This window comes from Thermobia domestica, chromosome 9, assembly GCF_964235325.1.
Source record: "Thermobia domestica chromosome 9, izTheDome1.hap1.1, whole genome shotgun sequence".
NCBI classification, from domain to species: Eukaryota; Metazoa; Arthropoda; class Insecta; order Zygentoma; family Lepismatidae; genus Thermobia; species Thermobia domestica.
In genome coordinates, this window is record NC_137462.1 from 246,726,947 (window position 1) to 246,744,934 (window position 17,988).

At 37.1% G+C, this 17,988-nt stretch overlaps 1 protein-coding gene across 1 annotated transcript in view; it reads left to right on the forward strand.

The window, feature by feature from the left end:
- Nucleotides 1-17,988, forward strand: part of LOC145660659 (TAF6-like RNA polymerase II p300/CBP-associated factor-associated factor 65 kDa subunit 6L) — a 65,219-nt gene that overhangs the window by 11,544 nt on the left and 35,687 nt on the right. The window contains exons 3-5 of the mRNA XM_081725974.1: nt 5,203-5,382; nt 6,993-7,106; nt 13,158-13,415. Coding sequence (XP_081582100.1) covers nt 5,203-5,382; nt 6,993-7,106; nt 13,158-13,415 — 552 coding nt within the window. The remainder of the gene's footprint in view (nt 1-5,202; nt 5,383-6,992; nt 7,107-13,157; nt 13,416-17,988) is intronic.

The window sequence follows — 17,988 nt, forward strand, 5'->3', positions numbered from 1 at the left end:
AGTTCATCACATTACCTGGAATGCAGCTACAAGAGAGGGAAAATTGCCATTATCGCTGCATAAATCCGAAGTACAAAGGAATCACCATGTGCTCAGCTGGCTTACCCTCTTGACATTAGAATCATCCGCCTCTCACCAACAACACTGGACGAATAACATTACTTTCAGTAGCATGATTCCTTCGAGAATCATGTTAAATATAATAGAATGACAGGATGAGTCTTAACACTTCAAATAATTGAATTTCTTTCACCAAGGAAAGAAGACACAATAACAAGTTCAATCTGGTGTAGGTGAAGTACACAGTGTATATAAAAGCAGTCCGCGTCGCTCCTCTCTCATTCTTTCTGACGGAAATTTCGGTGAAGTCTTTACCTGCGCTTGGTTGAATGAAATAAAGATAGTTTACACAAAATACAAGACCTGAATGAATAAAATATAGAAAAGAAAGAAAACTACAACATTAATTCGAACTCTAAATCAACGTTAGAGACTGGCCTCATTCCGTACTTCCCTTATGCCTGTATATTCTCCTACTCTGTGCAACTCAAAGAGAAGAAGAAGAATAACATTGGCAAAACAGACTCAAGAGCAGTTTACCACGAAAGCCACCGTCCAAACACAACAAAATCTGCATAACAACGCAATTGTTGCGAAAGAATAATAAACATAGGAAAGCTTTGAATTGCGCTATTATAAAAATACGATAATAATATGAGTAATATAATCCAAAATTTACATTGAGCCTATTAACTTGTCTGTAACAAACAGGGTATGTTACACTTTCTTCGTCATAAATTAACAGATCGTATATGGTGATTCCTTATGCGACTTGTGTTACATTTGCAATGATGTTCTTGCCTTTCTATAAAATCCTGCTCAGGTATAAAATTTTCTGCATGTTACAAAAATCATGAGACGAATAAAAACCAACTGTAGCAGATATACAGGGTATTCAGCAGTAATGTCACATAATTTGTGAGGTGATTCTGCATGTGAAAATAAACCGAAAACGTCCTATGAACATGTGTCCGACTTTCGATCGTTACGGAATTGGAGCGGATTGAAGAATGGCGCTTTGGTGGACAGAATAATGGTGAGACAGTTGACTGATCCATCCTACAAAAGGTGTTCAAAAAGTCCTCCACTCATCTCGGTGCACTTGTCAACGCGTTGGAGGTTGTGTTATGTTGCACATTAAACATCATCTTGGTGGGCTTTAATGAGGGCAGCAGCGTCGCTGATACGAGCGACAAATTCTTCACATGTATTCAACTTCGTAGCGTACACATCCCCCTTTAACTAGTCCTATAAACAGAAGTCTAATGGAGTTAGGTTGGGTGATCTGGGAGACCAGTTAATGAGTCCGCCACGGCCAATCCACCGTAGAGGATATGTGTTATTCAGATACTCAGATACTGGGATACTTGTCTGGTACAGTGAATCGGTGCTCCGTCATGTTGCAGGTACCTTTGCCGTCGTTGCTCTAATGTTACGTCTTCCAAAAAGTACAGGTAGGTCTTCTGTCAGAAAATGTAAGTATGTTGGGCTGTCATACGATTTGGCAGGAACACAGGCTCCACACCTCTTGTAGGATGGATCAGTCATTTGCTCCACCTTTTTCTGTCCACAGCGCCTGCACAGCATTTCGGTAAGTAATATTCACACTTGTCTTTATAATCATTCATAGATGTGTTTAGTCTTCAACCCGCTCCGGTTCTTTAACGATCGAAAATCGGACACATGTTCATAGGACGTTTTCGGTTTATTTTCACATGTAGAATCACCTCACAAATTGTGACATTCCTGCTGAATCACCCTGTATATATGATTAACAGATTAACAGGCATTTTTTTTTTAAAGAAAAATGTTTCACGGTTTTATCGAATCTCGTAAAGTTTCTAATTTACTTTTTGCACGAATTGTATGGGGGTAAGGCCCCCTTTTTCACTCATTCAGTAGATTAATTTCACACATTTAAAACTGCGGAAAAGATAGTGCTATAGACCGTAGTAGTAGAAGTGAAATCTATTTTTTGGTAAACCAACAATCGTAAATGATCTAAATTTGTTCGGGACGGTTTTTGGAAGCTATATATCAATTTAAAACCAGGGCATCTACAGTCAAGAAATTCAGGGAAAAAATAAATGGTGAAAAATGAAATGAAATGAAATCTCTGAGTTTAACATCCCATGATTATGCTTGTTAAGCTAAGTGGGACGACGTACTAAGCAAGTGAATGATAATGGAAACATTGGTAGAATGAGAAAGTGGGAGAAAACTCACAAGCCACAGACTTACTCGTCCGGAGATTAAACCAGGGACTTTACACACCAGAGGTAAGCGTTCCACTACTGAACCACCGTAATCAGGTGAGTTTAAAGTTCAAGTCTTATTAAGAAAACCCTGGAAATTATTTTGCCGCTAAAGAAATACGTGGAAGCACCTGAAAGCAAATCAAAAACTGATAAAATAAGACATGCTTTAGACGACAAACTTTCTTCAGTTTGCGTATAGTTGCTATGAAACTATAATCATTCCTAGTATCTTTGCAGACAAACGGCTTTAACAAGGAACTGTATGTTGCTTTTCGAAACATTGCAGATCACTTCATTTAAAAATTTACAATGGACAATATATGTGTATATATAATCGTATGAAACCATTTGCTGTTGATATATCAGACACTAAAAATGTTGTTAAAGCATCTTGATTTGGATTTAATGCATCTTCTGGTCTAAAAGGTCTATAGAACTTCAGGTTGCTCATCTTAAAGATGATTGTAAGAGTTAATAAAATCAGATACCTTAGCGTATTTGTGTTGTATTTAATCATGATAATTTCGATGTCACACTGACATCATCATCAACGCGTCCATCTTGAATTATTTGTTGAGTTGCTGATATATAGTACATATATAGTGCTGTCTTCCTCTTCCAACTGGAATTCTATTCCTTCACGTTCCACAATATAAATTGAGTTTTCACACATTAGCGAGTAGACTAAATACATTTTAAATTAATATTAGAAACACTATTGCGTACAGTAAGAACTACGTTGCTTTCAAATCCACATCACCATCTTACAATGTTTCCAATACTATTTGAGCAATTATTAAAAAGTATGAAAAGTTGTTGAGTCAATTTGCACTATGACAATTCACGAAGATTGTTTATCTTTATTCAAAGTGTTGCTAAGCCTGATAATAAAGTTCGGTTTTAATGAAGTGCGCCCTGTAACATTTTCTTTAATTTTTATTTATTTATTTATTTATTGTAAGAAGTTTCTTCTTACACTGTTTACAAAGGTGTCACAGGAGTTCTTTAAAATAAAGTGCAGAACTGTCCGTGGTGCTTCATGCGTCTCACCAGAAATTATGGGTAGTGAATCTTTGGAAAACTGTTCATGTTTACTGCAACTCTTGAGGAGCTCAATTCAAAAAGTATGTGACATTATGAGCAGATTCCGGGTTCGATTTTCGGTGGGCAGGTCCAAGTTTCGTATAGCCTCGCTGCTGAAAGTTATGCTAAACTAAAAATCAAACCTTCAAGCGGCACTACGTTTGTCGTTGCGAAACATCAGTAAAAGACTCCTGGAAGTTGACCATAATAAACTGAGACTTAATGATTTCTTATTGAGTACTGTGAAGAAAGAAAGGTATCGAATAAAGCCTTGATAACATTTACCATCTTCTCCTTACAATGTTTCATGGAAAAGCTGCTGTTGAATAAGGATTTTTCAGTAAATAGAGGATGTTTAGTAGAAAATATATTAGAAAACTTTTTAATTGCTCAGTGGCCATTGTAGGTGGCTGTTGAAACAACTTGTAATCTTCCAAAACTAAACATATAAAAATCTATGATACAGAGCTAGAAATTCATCATGAAGAGAAGCACTGAAAGAGAAAAAATACTACAAGCTGGGAAGCAGAAAGAGCAAAATAAAATAGCATATGACCTAAAAGTCTTGGAAGGAAGGGAAAGAGCACTAATGGTTGCAAAAAATGAAGCCATTGAAACTGTTGACTCAGAAATGATGGTATTGAAGAAAAGCTTAAAAAGTATTTATTGAGTTATGGTTAAGATTTATGTTTATGTGAAGTTGTTCTGTAAAAATATTAAAGTGGTTAATTGCTAATTTCCAATTTTTCTAAATAGAGATTGATAAAAAATAAAGATAAAAAAGTCAGTATTTGTGGTTTTGTTCTTTTGGTAGACAACCTGAAACAGCATGCCAACTTGTAAACATTGGCATCAAGTGCGGGGCTGTTCGAAAGGATTTTCATGGCACCTTTAGCCCGTCCCCCAAATAGGAATCTTCCCTCTCATTTTCTACTCATTCCTTTAATGATTAGAAACAAAATAATTTGTAATGAGTAAGATGTGTTTTTTCCTGGTTATGTGACCAAACAAATTTACCAATTTACCTGTTTTATTATTATTTATTTATATTTCATTATGTATGCTACTGAATGGTGCCATCATTGTCATCGTAACTTTGAATTTGATGATTTTAGTTCAGCGTTATTAATCCTCTAAGTACCCTGAATTGGACTTAGATTGATCAGTACTTAGAAAATTGATCAGTAGTATCACTATATATAAACTAGTCAAATCACTACATAACCAAGTAATTGGCTTATGCGAAAAATTGGTAACATTATTATTATTACACTAAATTTGCAACAAATCATAATGTTATTAAAAATTAACAGTGTAGGAGAAATTAAAAATGGGATTAGCAACTTCCTTGCAGGTGTTCTATTACCTTGCTCGCGGGACTATTGACACAACGCTAACCAGCTCGAAGTGGTGGTGTCTGGGCTGTTATTCAACCCTCAGTGAAGTCTCCTTTTTATTTGATTATACTATAAAAATATATCCACTCTACTATTTGAAGCAAACTTCAGACTTAGAATGAATTGTTCCTTCCTTCAACTTCCTTCTTCTTTCTTCAGTTGTCATACCACTAACTACTACATATTCAGAAGAAACTCACCTATGTTTAGGGTTGTTGAGATCCCTCTTTCGCATTGTTTCTGGGCAGGTGCACTTGTTTCTCAGAGCTTGCGGACTCGTACATTGATGGTTAGGCTACACAGGAACACGATGTTTTTATTTTAAAGTATTTTTAGTTTAAAAGTAAATGTCTTGTATTTATGTTTCTTAAATAGTAACTCAAAAAACCAACTTATATTTGCAGATTGTGATCAATGACTTGAAAACCAATAATAAGATCAGTGCGATAGCACCATTTATTCTAAATGCCATAGCAATGGGACTACGGAAGTTTCAGCCTGGAGAAGTACAATTGTTTAGACTATTGCAAGTAGCTGATTCTTTAACACAGAATGTTTATATAGATCTGAAGGCATCAATGAGTGTGAGTATATTTTGTTTAATAATTCCCTTTTCTTCTACTTGTTATTCCTAAAAGCGAAAACCTTTTTGTTTTTTCTCTCTTTTTGTGGTAGGGAAGGGAACAATTTTTGCTATTTCCTATACCTATTAAATAAAACTCATGAATGCAACGAAATATTTGTTAATGACGAATTTTCAATGAAAATCTATCTTCGTCAGTAGCCTGTTTTTTGTTTTATTATTTAGGATTTTTCAAAATTTTACCGACAGGAATAACTTTACTGATAGGAAAGTTTCTCACAACACAACTGAAACCACAATAAGTGATTTAAACAGGAACATTAGTTTATTTGAAGTTATTATATTAGTTACAAATTGTCCATCATGGTATAATTGATATGTTTTGTTTTCAGAATGTTACACGTAAGTTTAACTATATGGACTTTTTCTCTTATGTAATAGAAGCCATGATATGATTAAAATAGCAGCGTGTGTGTTTATGTACAAAAAATAAGTCACTGACGAAGGTTGGGGATCCTCATTGAAAATTTCGTCATTTATAAGTATTTAGATGTATTTCTCAGTTAAAGCTAATAGTTTATAAACATTTAAATTTAGTTCCCTTAGTTGTATTTCCCGTTTAGTGAAATTAGGACTTTATCGTTCCTTTGAAAGCTTTTTTATCAAATTGTAACTTGTGTATACTGTTGTTATTATTATACTGTCAAATAAATAAATTGGTGTACACAGTTATGGCTATTGGAAAAATACTAAGTTAAGAAAGTAGATGATGTTGTATCACTGTGTATTGCGAGCGGTGATTTAGAAAGAAATATAAATAAAAAGCTTAGTACTCGCCGCAGACCAAAAATTCTAAGAAGCGGTTTCGGAAATTACGATTTTCATCAGTTTAGCAGTTGGAAAGAGTGAATTGGATTAAAACATTAAAAAGGAATACAAAATATCGAGTAAAAAACTCTCGTCAGACAAAAGTTAAAACATGTTGTTCATCTCCTACTGATCACTGTTCTAGTATTTCTGTTCAATCGGCGGAAATGCGTGATAAAAAAAACGGAAAAAATTCTACAAATTATTGTATGTCGCCTCTGTCTAAATTAAGTTCAGTCTCTCTTTGTGAATATAGTAATTTTCTTTAATTCTACGTTCTATCACCCTTTTTGATCTCTTTACCGAACGTGATTTAGCGTTCAATCCTATAAAAAATCCTACAAATTATTATATGTCGCCTCTGTTTAAATTAAGTTCAGTCTCTCTTTGTAAATATAGTAAGTTTCTTTGAAAACACATTTCCCTAACGTTATATCCGGGAATCCCTTCTCCCTCCATTGCACTTTCCTGAAATAGGCGTATTTGGACAGAGAGCGTTCCATGTCTCTCTGAATCGCTGCAGCTTCAGTTGAAATACACGACTACAAAATTAATTTTTCTACGCTTTCGGCAGCCTGTATCTCCGAAACGAAGCAGTTTTGAAGATGTGTTCACTGGATTTTTTTTTTTTTTTTTTAATGAGTAGAATCACCTTCCAAGCGTTGTAAGCGATATTTAGTTAGAAACATCCTGTGTATGTATGTATGTATGTATATGTACTAAGAGAGTAATTTAATTTTTCAGGTTCACAGATTTCTGTCGTCTTTGTTGTATTGTACTATGAACTCTACAGATGTAAATGGCCAGTGTTTTGATGATTACTATTTGAGGAGATACGGTGCACAGGTACTGAGAAAGGTATGCCTATTTCTTTCTTTTAAATTTGTTGAGAGTATCAGGGATGTACATCTAGTCATGTGAGTAGTGAACTCCATTGGTAGAGCACTAACATATTTAGTGCAAAGGATTGTCTTAGTGTGAGCTTGTGGTACTTAAGATTGCGTGCGTTTTCTCAAAGTTCTTCATTTCTTTTTATTGTAATATAACTTATTCATAATCAATTTTACAGCAGGTAGTACATTAAGGTGTGCATTTCAGCATTTTAATTTATATTAGAAACCAAACTTCGTTACCTGTGTAGTGCGTCGCGAAGTTTGGAGAAGATCTGTGATATTTCGTTGTACAGGTTATTTCCTTCGGATTATTTTCTGAACTACTGCTTTTCCATTATTTTATTTTATTTATTTTCTCCTTTTATGCGGTAAAAGTTAGCTTCTATACTTAAAGGCAAAAATAGAGTGCTGAGCCTGTCCCATTCTGAAATGAGATTACTAATTACAGAGAAAGTTAACTGTTTATATCCGACCGATTTGGAAACGCTGCTTTCACTTATGTAGTTAAACGGAGCCATGAAACCGGCGTCGTTATCAGTGTCAGCTTCGACGTGCCGGAGTATCTTTGGTGTTAGTGAAATGTAGCTGAAAGTGAGCTGTTATTATCGCTCTTCACGCATATTTTTCATTCAACGGTACAGTAAAACAGAATCGGGAAAGTGATTTTACTATTGGAAGGACCATACCCAAAGATATCGTGGCAAGACAAGCATAATTGAGACACATATACAAACATTCAACAAGAAGGGGCCTGCTCGAGGCCAGTAGCAAAAGTATTGACTGAGATGCTTCGTGGAATTCGTCGACTGGCAGATCAGACTCCATGACCTCTGTGTAACATGGCTGAGATTAAATCTGTCGGAGTTCACTTCAACCACGTCTTTCTTCACTGTCTTGGTTTGGATTCGTGCATAAAGCCTGGGTTCATAATCTTTCTTGTTACAGTACTGAACGTAAGACGAACTGTCGCAAACTACGAAAAACATTTGTCGGAGACAAAGTAGAAGATTGTTATAGTGGATGGGACAGTTATGTACCGTGACACATCATGCAAGGAACGTGTCTTTCTCACAAGAAATCTGGCTTGTCATCTGATACTCTTACGAGGAGAAGTTGGAGGTACGGAAAGATAACAAAAACATAAAGGTGAATTCTGCATCATCTTTACTATTATTACCTCCAGCTGTCCCTCGTTTGTATGGACTCAACAACATTGTTCCCGAAAACTCATTTACTGCGAAGTAGGAGGTATCAAATTAATTCTAATAAAAGCATTGGTTGCGTTGTATGGTCTATATACACAAAGTTTCTAACTCTTTAATATGGGAAATCAAAATACACACGGATATTGTTTGAATGAAACTGAGAAAAGCATAAAATAAATTTAAACCTTTCGTTCTGACTTGCCATCTGTAATACGTATTATCGAAGTAAGCAATTCTCGTAGGAACATAAAACAAAAACTGTTTTGACGGTTACAAATGATGGCACTAGAGTTCTCGAAACGCCATGGCCATCAGACAAGTCCGTGTGTTACAAGATTCATAAATTGATGAATAGGAATGGTGTGCAGTGTGTAAAGTGGTCACACAATAGATATTATAGTATTTTGCAATTATTGACAAAGTTCTTGGCCACACAAATTCAGAACTTCCCATTCATCTAACTTACATGTCGTAACATAAGAATAAACCTCTTCAATATATTACCCATACACTGCAGCCTATTTTCTTATAGTATGTTTCTTATCGTATAAGTATGTAAAAAATATGTGAATTCATTTCCTGCAGGGTGGATTGATTTAAATCAGTCTGATTTAAATCACGATATAAATCAAGATTTAAATCGCTTGATTTTTTTAATAAAAATCGTTGATTTAAATCAAATTCCGAAATAAATTAATTTAAAGTGAAAATAAGTAAAATCCCGTTTCTGTTCTGTTATTTCGATTATGGAAGTTAATAATCATAATACAATGAGACTCAAATGTACAGTATAGTATGAAAACAAGTGTCATGCAGAGGATGATGAGGGAAAATCCCGTTTTGAACAGGTAAGAGAGCAATCCTGCTTTCTTCTTTTCGTAACATTGGGTTTGGGTTTTAAAATCGTTAACTATTTCAACGGGGAAATCACCATCAACATTTAAGACGAAAATTCCTTTTTGTGCGTGTCTATTTATTTGTTCCTATCCCCTCTCAAACAAAAAAAAAAAAAAAAAGTTTTAGGCGAAATTTATGTATTTCATGTCGCAAGCTAGTTCTGAGTTTTTAAAAATAGGCCCCTGCCAAATATCAGTAACTTTTGTGAAAAAAAGTGTCATTTTGATAAACATTGCTGTACTTTTTCCTTAATGCTTAGCCTTTTAAATTATATCACCTATTTTTAGGTGATAAGATAGAATCTTCATTATTCGATCTTCATTTTTACTTCGTTTTCTTCAAGACTAGAGGCATTTAGAACACGTTACATATGCTTTCACGCCTTTCTGCGTTGAGGCTTAGTGTGTGATGACATCATAAATTTAAAAAGATATTTTTTGTTATGATTATTATTATTATTATTATTATTATTATTATTATTATTATTATTATTATTATTATTATTATTATTATTTTGGCAGGTTACATTTTGTATTCAGAAGACTGAAATTTTGCACACTCATTCAGTGCATCCCTTAACAATTTTCAGATGTTTTCAGATCTCTGCGTGGAAACAGCGGGGTCCAGAGGGGCAAAAATGTTTTAAAAAAGGATATTTTTAACAAAAATTGCTTTTTTCGTGATTTTCCCGCCTCAGATGGAGACATATGAATGGACCGTTTGAAATTCTGTTCTATTTTGAAGAAAATGATGTACATACTATGCTCCTAGGATAAATAGGGATGTCTCAGGAAACTGTTACCTGAGATCCTGTTTTATACGGGAATTTGAGGTATTTGGGGAATATTATTTTTCGCAGGCTTAGAATACTTTTGCACCTACAAGATTGAAATTTTGCACATTTACTCAGTGCACCCCCTTCAGTATTTTTCAGATTTGTTTCAGATCTCTGCCTTAAAACAGGGGGAGAGGTCCACAGAGGTATTTTTTTTTTTAAAAAAAAAGATTCTTTTAACAGAAGATTCCTTTTTTCGTGATTTACCCGCCCCAGATACATGATGGAAACATTTAAAGGGTACCATTTGAAAATTTGTTTTATTCTGAAGAGAATAATGTACAAATCATGATCCTAGGATAAATAGCGATTTCTGAGGAAATTTTTATATTACATCCGGGTCATCTGGGGCATTTGGGAATGTTCTTAGCTCACTGTTAAATAATTTCCTCGCCCTTACTACTCAAGATAGAAGCTTGAAATTTTGTACACACATTTAGTACACCCTTAGTATTTCCCAGTTGATTTTGAGATCTGTGCGTTAACACAGGGGAATTCAGAGGGGATCAAAATTTAAAAAAAGGTAAAAAGAAATGCCGATTTTTCTCAAAATTTCCCTCTTCAGGAACATGATAGGGAAATGTGAATGTTACCGCTTCAAAAGCTGTTCTATTCTCAAGAGAGTGATGTATGTACCATGATCCTAGGATAAATATGGATGATGCTGTAGCTGCTTGACTGTGAAAGTCCATAATTTACCTTTAAAAAGAGCCATAATTTAAAAGGGTTAAGAAGATTACTTGGGATTGATATAGGTTAACGATTGGAGATAATTCAAAATTCAACCCCAGTATTTTCACTTAAATGGCATAATTAGCATTTAATACTAATTCCTAATGCTTTTTCTTCAGTTCGCGACTTGTATTATACGAGGAGAAAGATTTGATTTAAATAAAAAAAAATCGATTTAAATAAAAATAATCAACAAAAATGATTTTTTTTAAAAAAATCATGATTTTTTTCCACCCTGATTTCCTGTACTCTTACTGACTAATCCGTTTGATTAGTTGTGTCTTCCTCCCCTACCCGTCTCTTTCAACCTTTTCTTCCTTCCACGTGCAACCTGGCAACACTATCATGTGACTTTGTACTGCAATATGGCATCAAGCTGGAAGCTTCATAGTTAACTTTCGTTGTTTCAGTTTTGCTTTCTGTCTAATTCTCTTCACATCGAAAGAGCATGTAGTGTATTGTTTCTAGTGTTGCGTGATGTTTTTGCTATTTTCTGGTAAGTGTATATTGTAGTAAACAAAGGTATTTTCAAGACAGAACATCTCGTCTTGAAAGTGTAGTAAAAAGAAGGAAAAAAAGAAGAAGATTGTAGGCGAAAACATCAAATTTCACAATCGATAATGTTGCACAAAATTTCAATCAAAAAGTCACCGGTCAGTCTGCTAGGACATCGCCGTAAGGAATCCAGAGCAACTTGCACGACACGAGTCATTTGTTTCGATGCAGAAGGCATTATCAGTTATCGTGCGTCATGCAAGGAGTCAGTTTGACTGAGAATGACGCACATAACAAGAACTTAGTGAGCTCGATAGGGGAGTCATCGTCGGCTGTCATATTGTAAGTTTGTCGAATCGTGTCTTTAATGCCCAATTACGCCACCCAAAATCAATGGTGGGTGATGTAATCCTGAAACGGAAACGTCACGGTGTCATCAGTATCCCTAAACGGCCCGGATGACCCAATAAATTGATGGACAGGGACCGGAGAGTTTTGAAACGAATGGTATCCGGTAATTGCCGTCAAACTGCATCTGTCATTCAGCACGAGTTCCACACTGCATCGGGCACATCAGTTTCGCTGAACACTGTCAGAACAGAACTGCATGCACTTGGTTTCCATGGTAGAGCAGCTGCCTACAAGTCACACATCACTCCAACGAACATGACCAGTAGGTTGGCATGGTGTAAGGTTCATCGAAATTGGACCCTAGATCAATGGAAACATGTGTTATGGAGTGGTGAATCATGCTACACGTGTTTCATATCAGATGGTCGGGTATGGATGTGGTGATAACCTGGGGAACGCTTCTTACCAGACTGCATTGTACCAACACTGAAATTTGGTGATGGTGGTGTAATGGTGTGGGGTGCATTTTGTTGGGTCGGCCTAGGCTCGCTTGTTGTGCCTGGTAAGATGACGAGTGCAAATTATCTGGACATTTTGGACAATTCAGTGCTTCCCACTTTGTGGAAATTCTTTGAAATGGACCTATGTTACTATCAAGATGATAATGCCCCTTGCCATAAAGCTGCCAATGTTATGTCGTGGTATGACGAGAACAATGTGTAACGACTCCAGTGGTCTGCTCAATCGCCTGATTTGAACCCCGTGGAACATCTGTGGGATGAATTGGAGCGGCATTTGAGGTCCATCAACACGGCAGCTACGGTGCACACGCTTCCATTCTAACCTTGGGGATTTGTAATTATGGAGTAATTGATACAGATGCAAGTCATGCGTGGTGGCTACCCTGTGTTCACCAGATGCCGACGCACTGACAAGTTCACATCCAGTACAGTGTTCAGACAAGTCCACATTGTTAAAACATTTTACATGTCGTCACAGCCATGCGGACAAAATGTCTTGTTATCCCGTGGTCTGGAAACAATACTAATTTACTGCCAGATCATTGCTACTTGCGCTTCCCTTATATCCATTGCTTCCACACAAAATCAGTGTTGTGGCGAAATGCCCTATACATATACCAATTCATAGTACGAGAAGCCAGTTTCCTGTAAACCGATCGGACGCATTAGTCTGTTTATATTGCTTCCTTTGATGTTATTGAGGCATAGTGATGTTTCCGCACACATTTTTATGTTCGCTTGTTCACGCTCCGCTACCTGAGGTCAACGTACCTACTCCCTCGCGTAGTAATTCAAGCATCGAACCGAGGGCCCTGCATGATCCACCCAATCTTATTATCGCTGAAATTGTAATCGTTCTCATGATTTTATGCCGTACAAATCTTAGTTTGAATGCAGTGATGCTACAATTTTCACAAATAGGAGTGTGTTATTGATTATTGTTTGTATCATTATTCTTACTCTTGTTAATACATTTGTAGGTAATTGTGAGATGGTGTCCAACAGAAGTAAGACTTCAAATGGATATTCTGGAAAGCTTAGTTAAAAACTTAACAAATTGGGATCTACCTCCTGTAACGCATTATGGTGCCTTAATGATACTCATAGAGTTAGGAAGTGAGGCTATTGAGCATTATCTACTGCCAAAAATTGAGAATTACCTTGGGTATCTGGAGCTGTTGCAGCCTCAGTCAATCAGGGAAACCTTTGATCTGTTAGAAGTAGAAGGTGCAGTATTGGTAAGTATTTTTATTATAAAAATCAGTGCGAGTCGAACTACAAGGTAACCAAAAAAGTTCTTGCCTATATTGACGTCGCATTAATCATACGACAATCAAGTTAGTCTGACAATCGACCTCCAGTAATACATTCACGTTTCGCACTCACAGCAGTCATAGCTTGTTCAGTGTGGAAGAGAAATGGAGATATCGAAGTAGCTTCTTCGCGTGTGGTGGGCCTGTCAGCTGCCGTATCAAGTCGCCGCATATTCACGCGTTTCGGGAGAATGTCGTGAACGAACGCCGCTAGGCATTGATTCTAGAAATTCCGAACGGGAGATGTGAGCCTTTTGGACGACCATATATATTGGATGACGAGGCCCTGAAAGCAGCCATCGAGGAGAGCAGTGGTCTGACGTATGATGAACTTGCAGGGACGTTCCATGTTTCCTCTGAACTTGCATGGGATAGGGAAGTAATACAAGTTAAGCAAGTGGATACCCCATACATTGTCAGCAGCCAACAACGAACAACAAGTGGCAGTCTGTTTATCCTTGCTCATTCGGCATTTGAATATACCCATCTTGGATCAGTTGCTCACAGGTGATGAAAAGTGGGTCTTCTGTGACACTCCCAAGTGTACCAGACACTGGTTGTCGCCACGTGACTCTTCCTCACACCTGAAAATTACCTCTACAAGAGAGATTATGTTTTCTGTATGGTGGAATTGTCGGCAAGTGATGCGTTACGAGCTCCTTCCACCTAGTCAGACAATCACTGCTGACTTCTACTGTCCATAGTTGCAAAGGGTGCACCGCGCATTGTGGCAGAAGGAGCTGGTGTTGGTGAATCGCAAGAATGTGCTGTTCCTGGACGATAATGCCAAACCACATGTGCCAAAGAGGACCTGGAAGACCCTTGAGCAACTTGGCTGGGAAACATTGTGCCATGCATATTCATCGGACCTTGCGCCATTAGATTATCACCTGTTTCATTCCCTTGACAACTACCTCCGTGGGAGATCCTTTGCAAATGAGGAAGATATGTGGAACACACTTACGAACTTATTTGCATCCAAGACCGCCGAGTTTTATCACTAGTGTATTGTGCAGCTGCAGGAACGTTGGCAGGAGCTGCTGATGGAGTTTACTTCGAAACCTAAAGATATGACTTTCCACTATATTGCTCTTTGTTTATCATTGTTTTAGAACGGCAAGAACTTTTTTGGTTATCTCCTATTTTTTTATTCTCAACTCTAAATGAGTTTTGATTGGCAGCATTGTGTTTAAGAGGTTAACATATATATTGCTAATAGATATCAATAATAGCAAAATATGTCACATTAATATTTATGATACATACGTCAAACATAACTTTCCAATGCTTTTTTTTCTTCTTCATTTATTTAATTTCAGCCAGTGGCATATATATTTGCAGATTGCCACAGTTACATGTTTTGCATTGTCACCATTGGAATTTTCAATTCGTAAATGTAAGCTTCAGTTTTTCAAGTCATATTTATAATTTTATTGTTTCAACTACGCTTATGTCTCTTTTCCATTATTTACAATGAAAAGATTATTCTGCTTGAGTTGTGTATAACAAGAGATTAGCACGCGACAGGGCAGAGGAGATTGAAGGAATCCTTGCACTATGAATCCAGAGATTGAAAACAAGGGACAAACGCTAGTGCGGTTCTCACATAGTTCTTTCCGAGTTGTTGTTGTGTTGTTAATTGCGTACTTTTGGAGTCAAATTTTGTCCTTGTGGAGAGGCAGTTTACATTCGTGATATTTTTCTATGTTCTATTGAAGCTCAAATATGAGAAAGCTTTAATATAAAGAAATAAGACACAGAAAGGTAATTACAATATTAGGGAAAATCGACTTTGCCCAATATTGCAGAGTAAACAGAATTAGCTTTACGCAAGTATGATAAAGCTAAAAATTAAAAAGGAAGAAAAAAATCTTAATTCCTCAGCAGTGGGTAGGGGTAAGATAGGTATTAAGTAGATAAGAATAGAAATATTTGGTATGATTTTCCTACTAACATAAGTAATTTTGATGGTGTTAGTTTGTTTCTTATCATTGTGAAATAATGTGAAATCGTGTAAATTAATAAACGATTACGTCATATTATGTTTTATTTAGTTAAGGATTTTATGATATATAAGCTCCAATAAGATTCGTTTTGTTCCTGAGTGTTGTGTGTGTTAGCTTTCTAACAAGTAAATGGAAAAACTTGAAACCTTGAAACAAATATCTATATATTAGAATGCTAGGTTTATATGTTTGTTCCCAATCCTTTCGACAATGAGTTCTCGAAAACTATATGTGTTAGAAACGTTCAAGTTTTCGCTGGTCGATTCCAAATTTTGTGTAGATTGTCCAGTTCTCATTCAAATTTTCAAAAACCATGTCGTTATTGTTCTATTGAACATTTTAGGGGCCGTTTTGAGCACATAAGATTAACATTATTGCACACCGAAACTACGGTGTTAGACAACTAGTAGAGAAATTACGTATGGCGGGTTGACGGACATTGCAGGCCCTTTGCTTAAATCTGCATAAAACCTATTGCATGCTGGCAACTTCAAAGACTTCAAGAGATGCAATGAGGCGTACTCGGACAGATATGGATTTATTAGAAAAAATATTTCCACTTGATATCGTGGTACTTCTACAAATTTGCTACAAACTAACTCCAACATTTATACATAGCAGTTCACTTCCTTTATGAGTCTCCTATCCTTTACTTGTGTGAGTAAGGAGATAACAGAACGATGCGCTGAGTAGGCAGCACGGGTTCAGCTAGTGCTTAATTAAAATATTAACTCTGAGATTCTAAGGTGGTGTTTTGTAATTCGTGTTTCATTATATCCTTTAGTGTTTATTCTTTTTACTTATTCGTATATTAATATACACTACCTAAACTTAAGATAACTTCATTTCGAGGGTGGCACGGTGGTAGACAGCTTACCTCTTGTGCATGGTGCCCCTAGCTCGATCCCCGGACAAATAAGTTTGTGGTGGACAACATTGTGTTTGTGGGTTTTCTCGGGGTACTCCCGTTTCCTCCTATTTTCTCATTCCATCACATCTTCCATCATCATTCAATTGCCTTCATCATCCTCTCCCTTAACTTAAAGGGCGAAATTGTGGGACGTTAAACTGAACGTTTTCATTTCATTTCATTTTCACTTCATTTCGAACGTTAAGTTTCTGAATGTTCTATTTTATGTGATTAAGAATTGATTTCTGTCGCTTTTTGTGGAGGTATGTTTTCACTTGGCCTTCACACCGTAAGTTGAATGCGAATGTAGATAAGACGAAGGTCAATTGTTGGTGTGGATATATCCAACATACTACCTGGTTGCGGTAATTCCGTTACACCGTAAACTTGCGTAAGGACAGAGCGAACATGGGACCTTCACAGAGCGTCATAAGGGCGTGTATGTGTACGAGTTCAAACTGAGGTCAAACACCGCTGCAGCGGGGCGGAAGATACACTAGGCCTTTGGTGAGGGTGACGTGACTACGCGGACAGTCCAACGGTGATTGAACAATTTTAAAGACGGTGACGAATCACTCGAAGACGGACCACGTGCCGGAAGACCAACATATGTACAAAATGAAGATCAGAAGTTGAGCTGTGCTCAAGAAAAACTCAAAACTCTGGAGCCAACATTTCTGAATCGCAGAGGGGTCCTCCTGTTACAGGACAGCGCTAAGCCCCACGTGGCTAAGATGACCCGAGACACCATTCTACGCCTTGGATGGGAAACACTATTGCATCCGCCATACTCTCCGGACATTGCACCGTCCGATTATCACCTGTTCCATTCCTTGGACAATCACCTTAGAGGACACCAGTTCAAATCCCTAGTAAAGGTGCAAAATGCACTTGATACCTTCTTCGCTTCACGGCCTACTAAAATTTTACCGCGATGGAATCCATTTCCTTTCAGAACGTTGGCAGAAGGTCGTCGATGCTGCTGGGGACCATTTTTGATCTCCCAGGTACGTCTTAGGTGACATATCGGTGTTCGAAGGTGGTAAGTGAAAAAGCGACAGAACTTTTTTGGTTACCTTTATAATATATTGTGTCTCGGGGAGGAATTTTGGTTAATTATGAAAATCATTGCTCAAATAACTCTTTAATACGAGAAATTCGCTGAATGTAAGAATTTTGATTTCCATGAAAGTCCTTTGTTTTTCTTTGTAATCAACACTTCTGCTTGAGTGAGAACTTGTACAGAAGGCTGTTTTAGCCTTATGGTAGTGAAGTACAGACCCGTGCCCTAGGGCGTAAAAACCCCGTTTCCACCAGCAATCATGTTCGATGTGAAAACACCGTTGATAAACGATTGCACGACATCGTAGTTTCTACTGAAGGAGATCTCTATTGAGCACTGCCTGATCCAATTGCGCCCACTCCTCCTTGCACACTTTCCAAAGGCTACCAAGTGTGGTCGGACGACGCTTATTGATGTTCCGTTTGAGGAGGCCGAAAGCACAGAAGTCCATAGGGGATGCATCTGGTGACTTGATGGAGATGTCTCGAAATGGGATAGCCTTTACACCTGGCTGCTGGC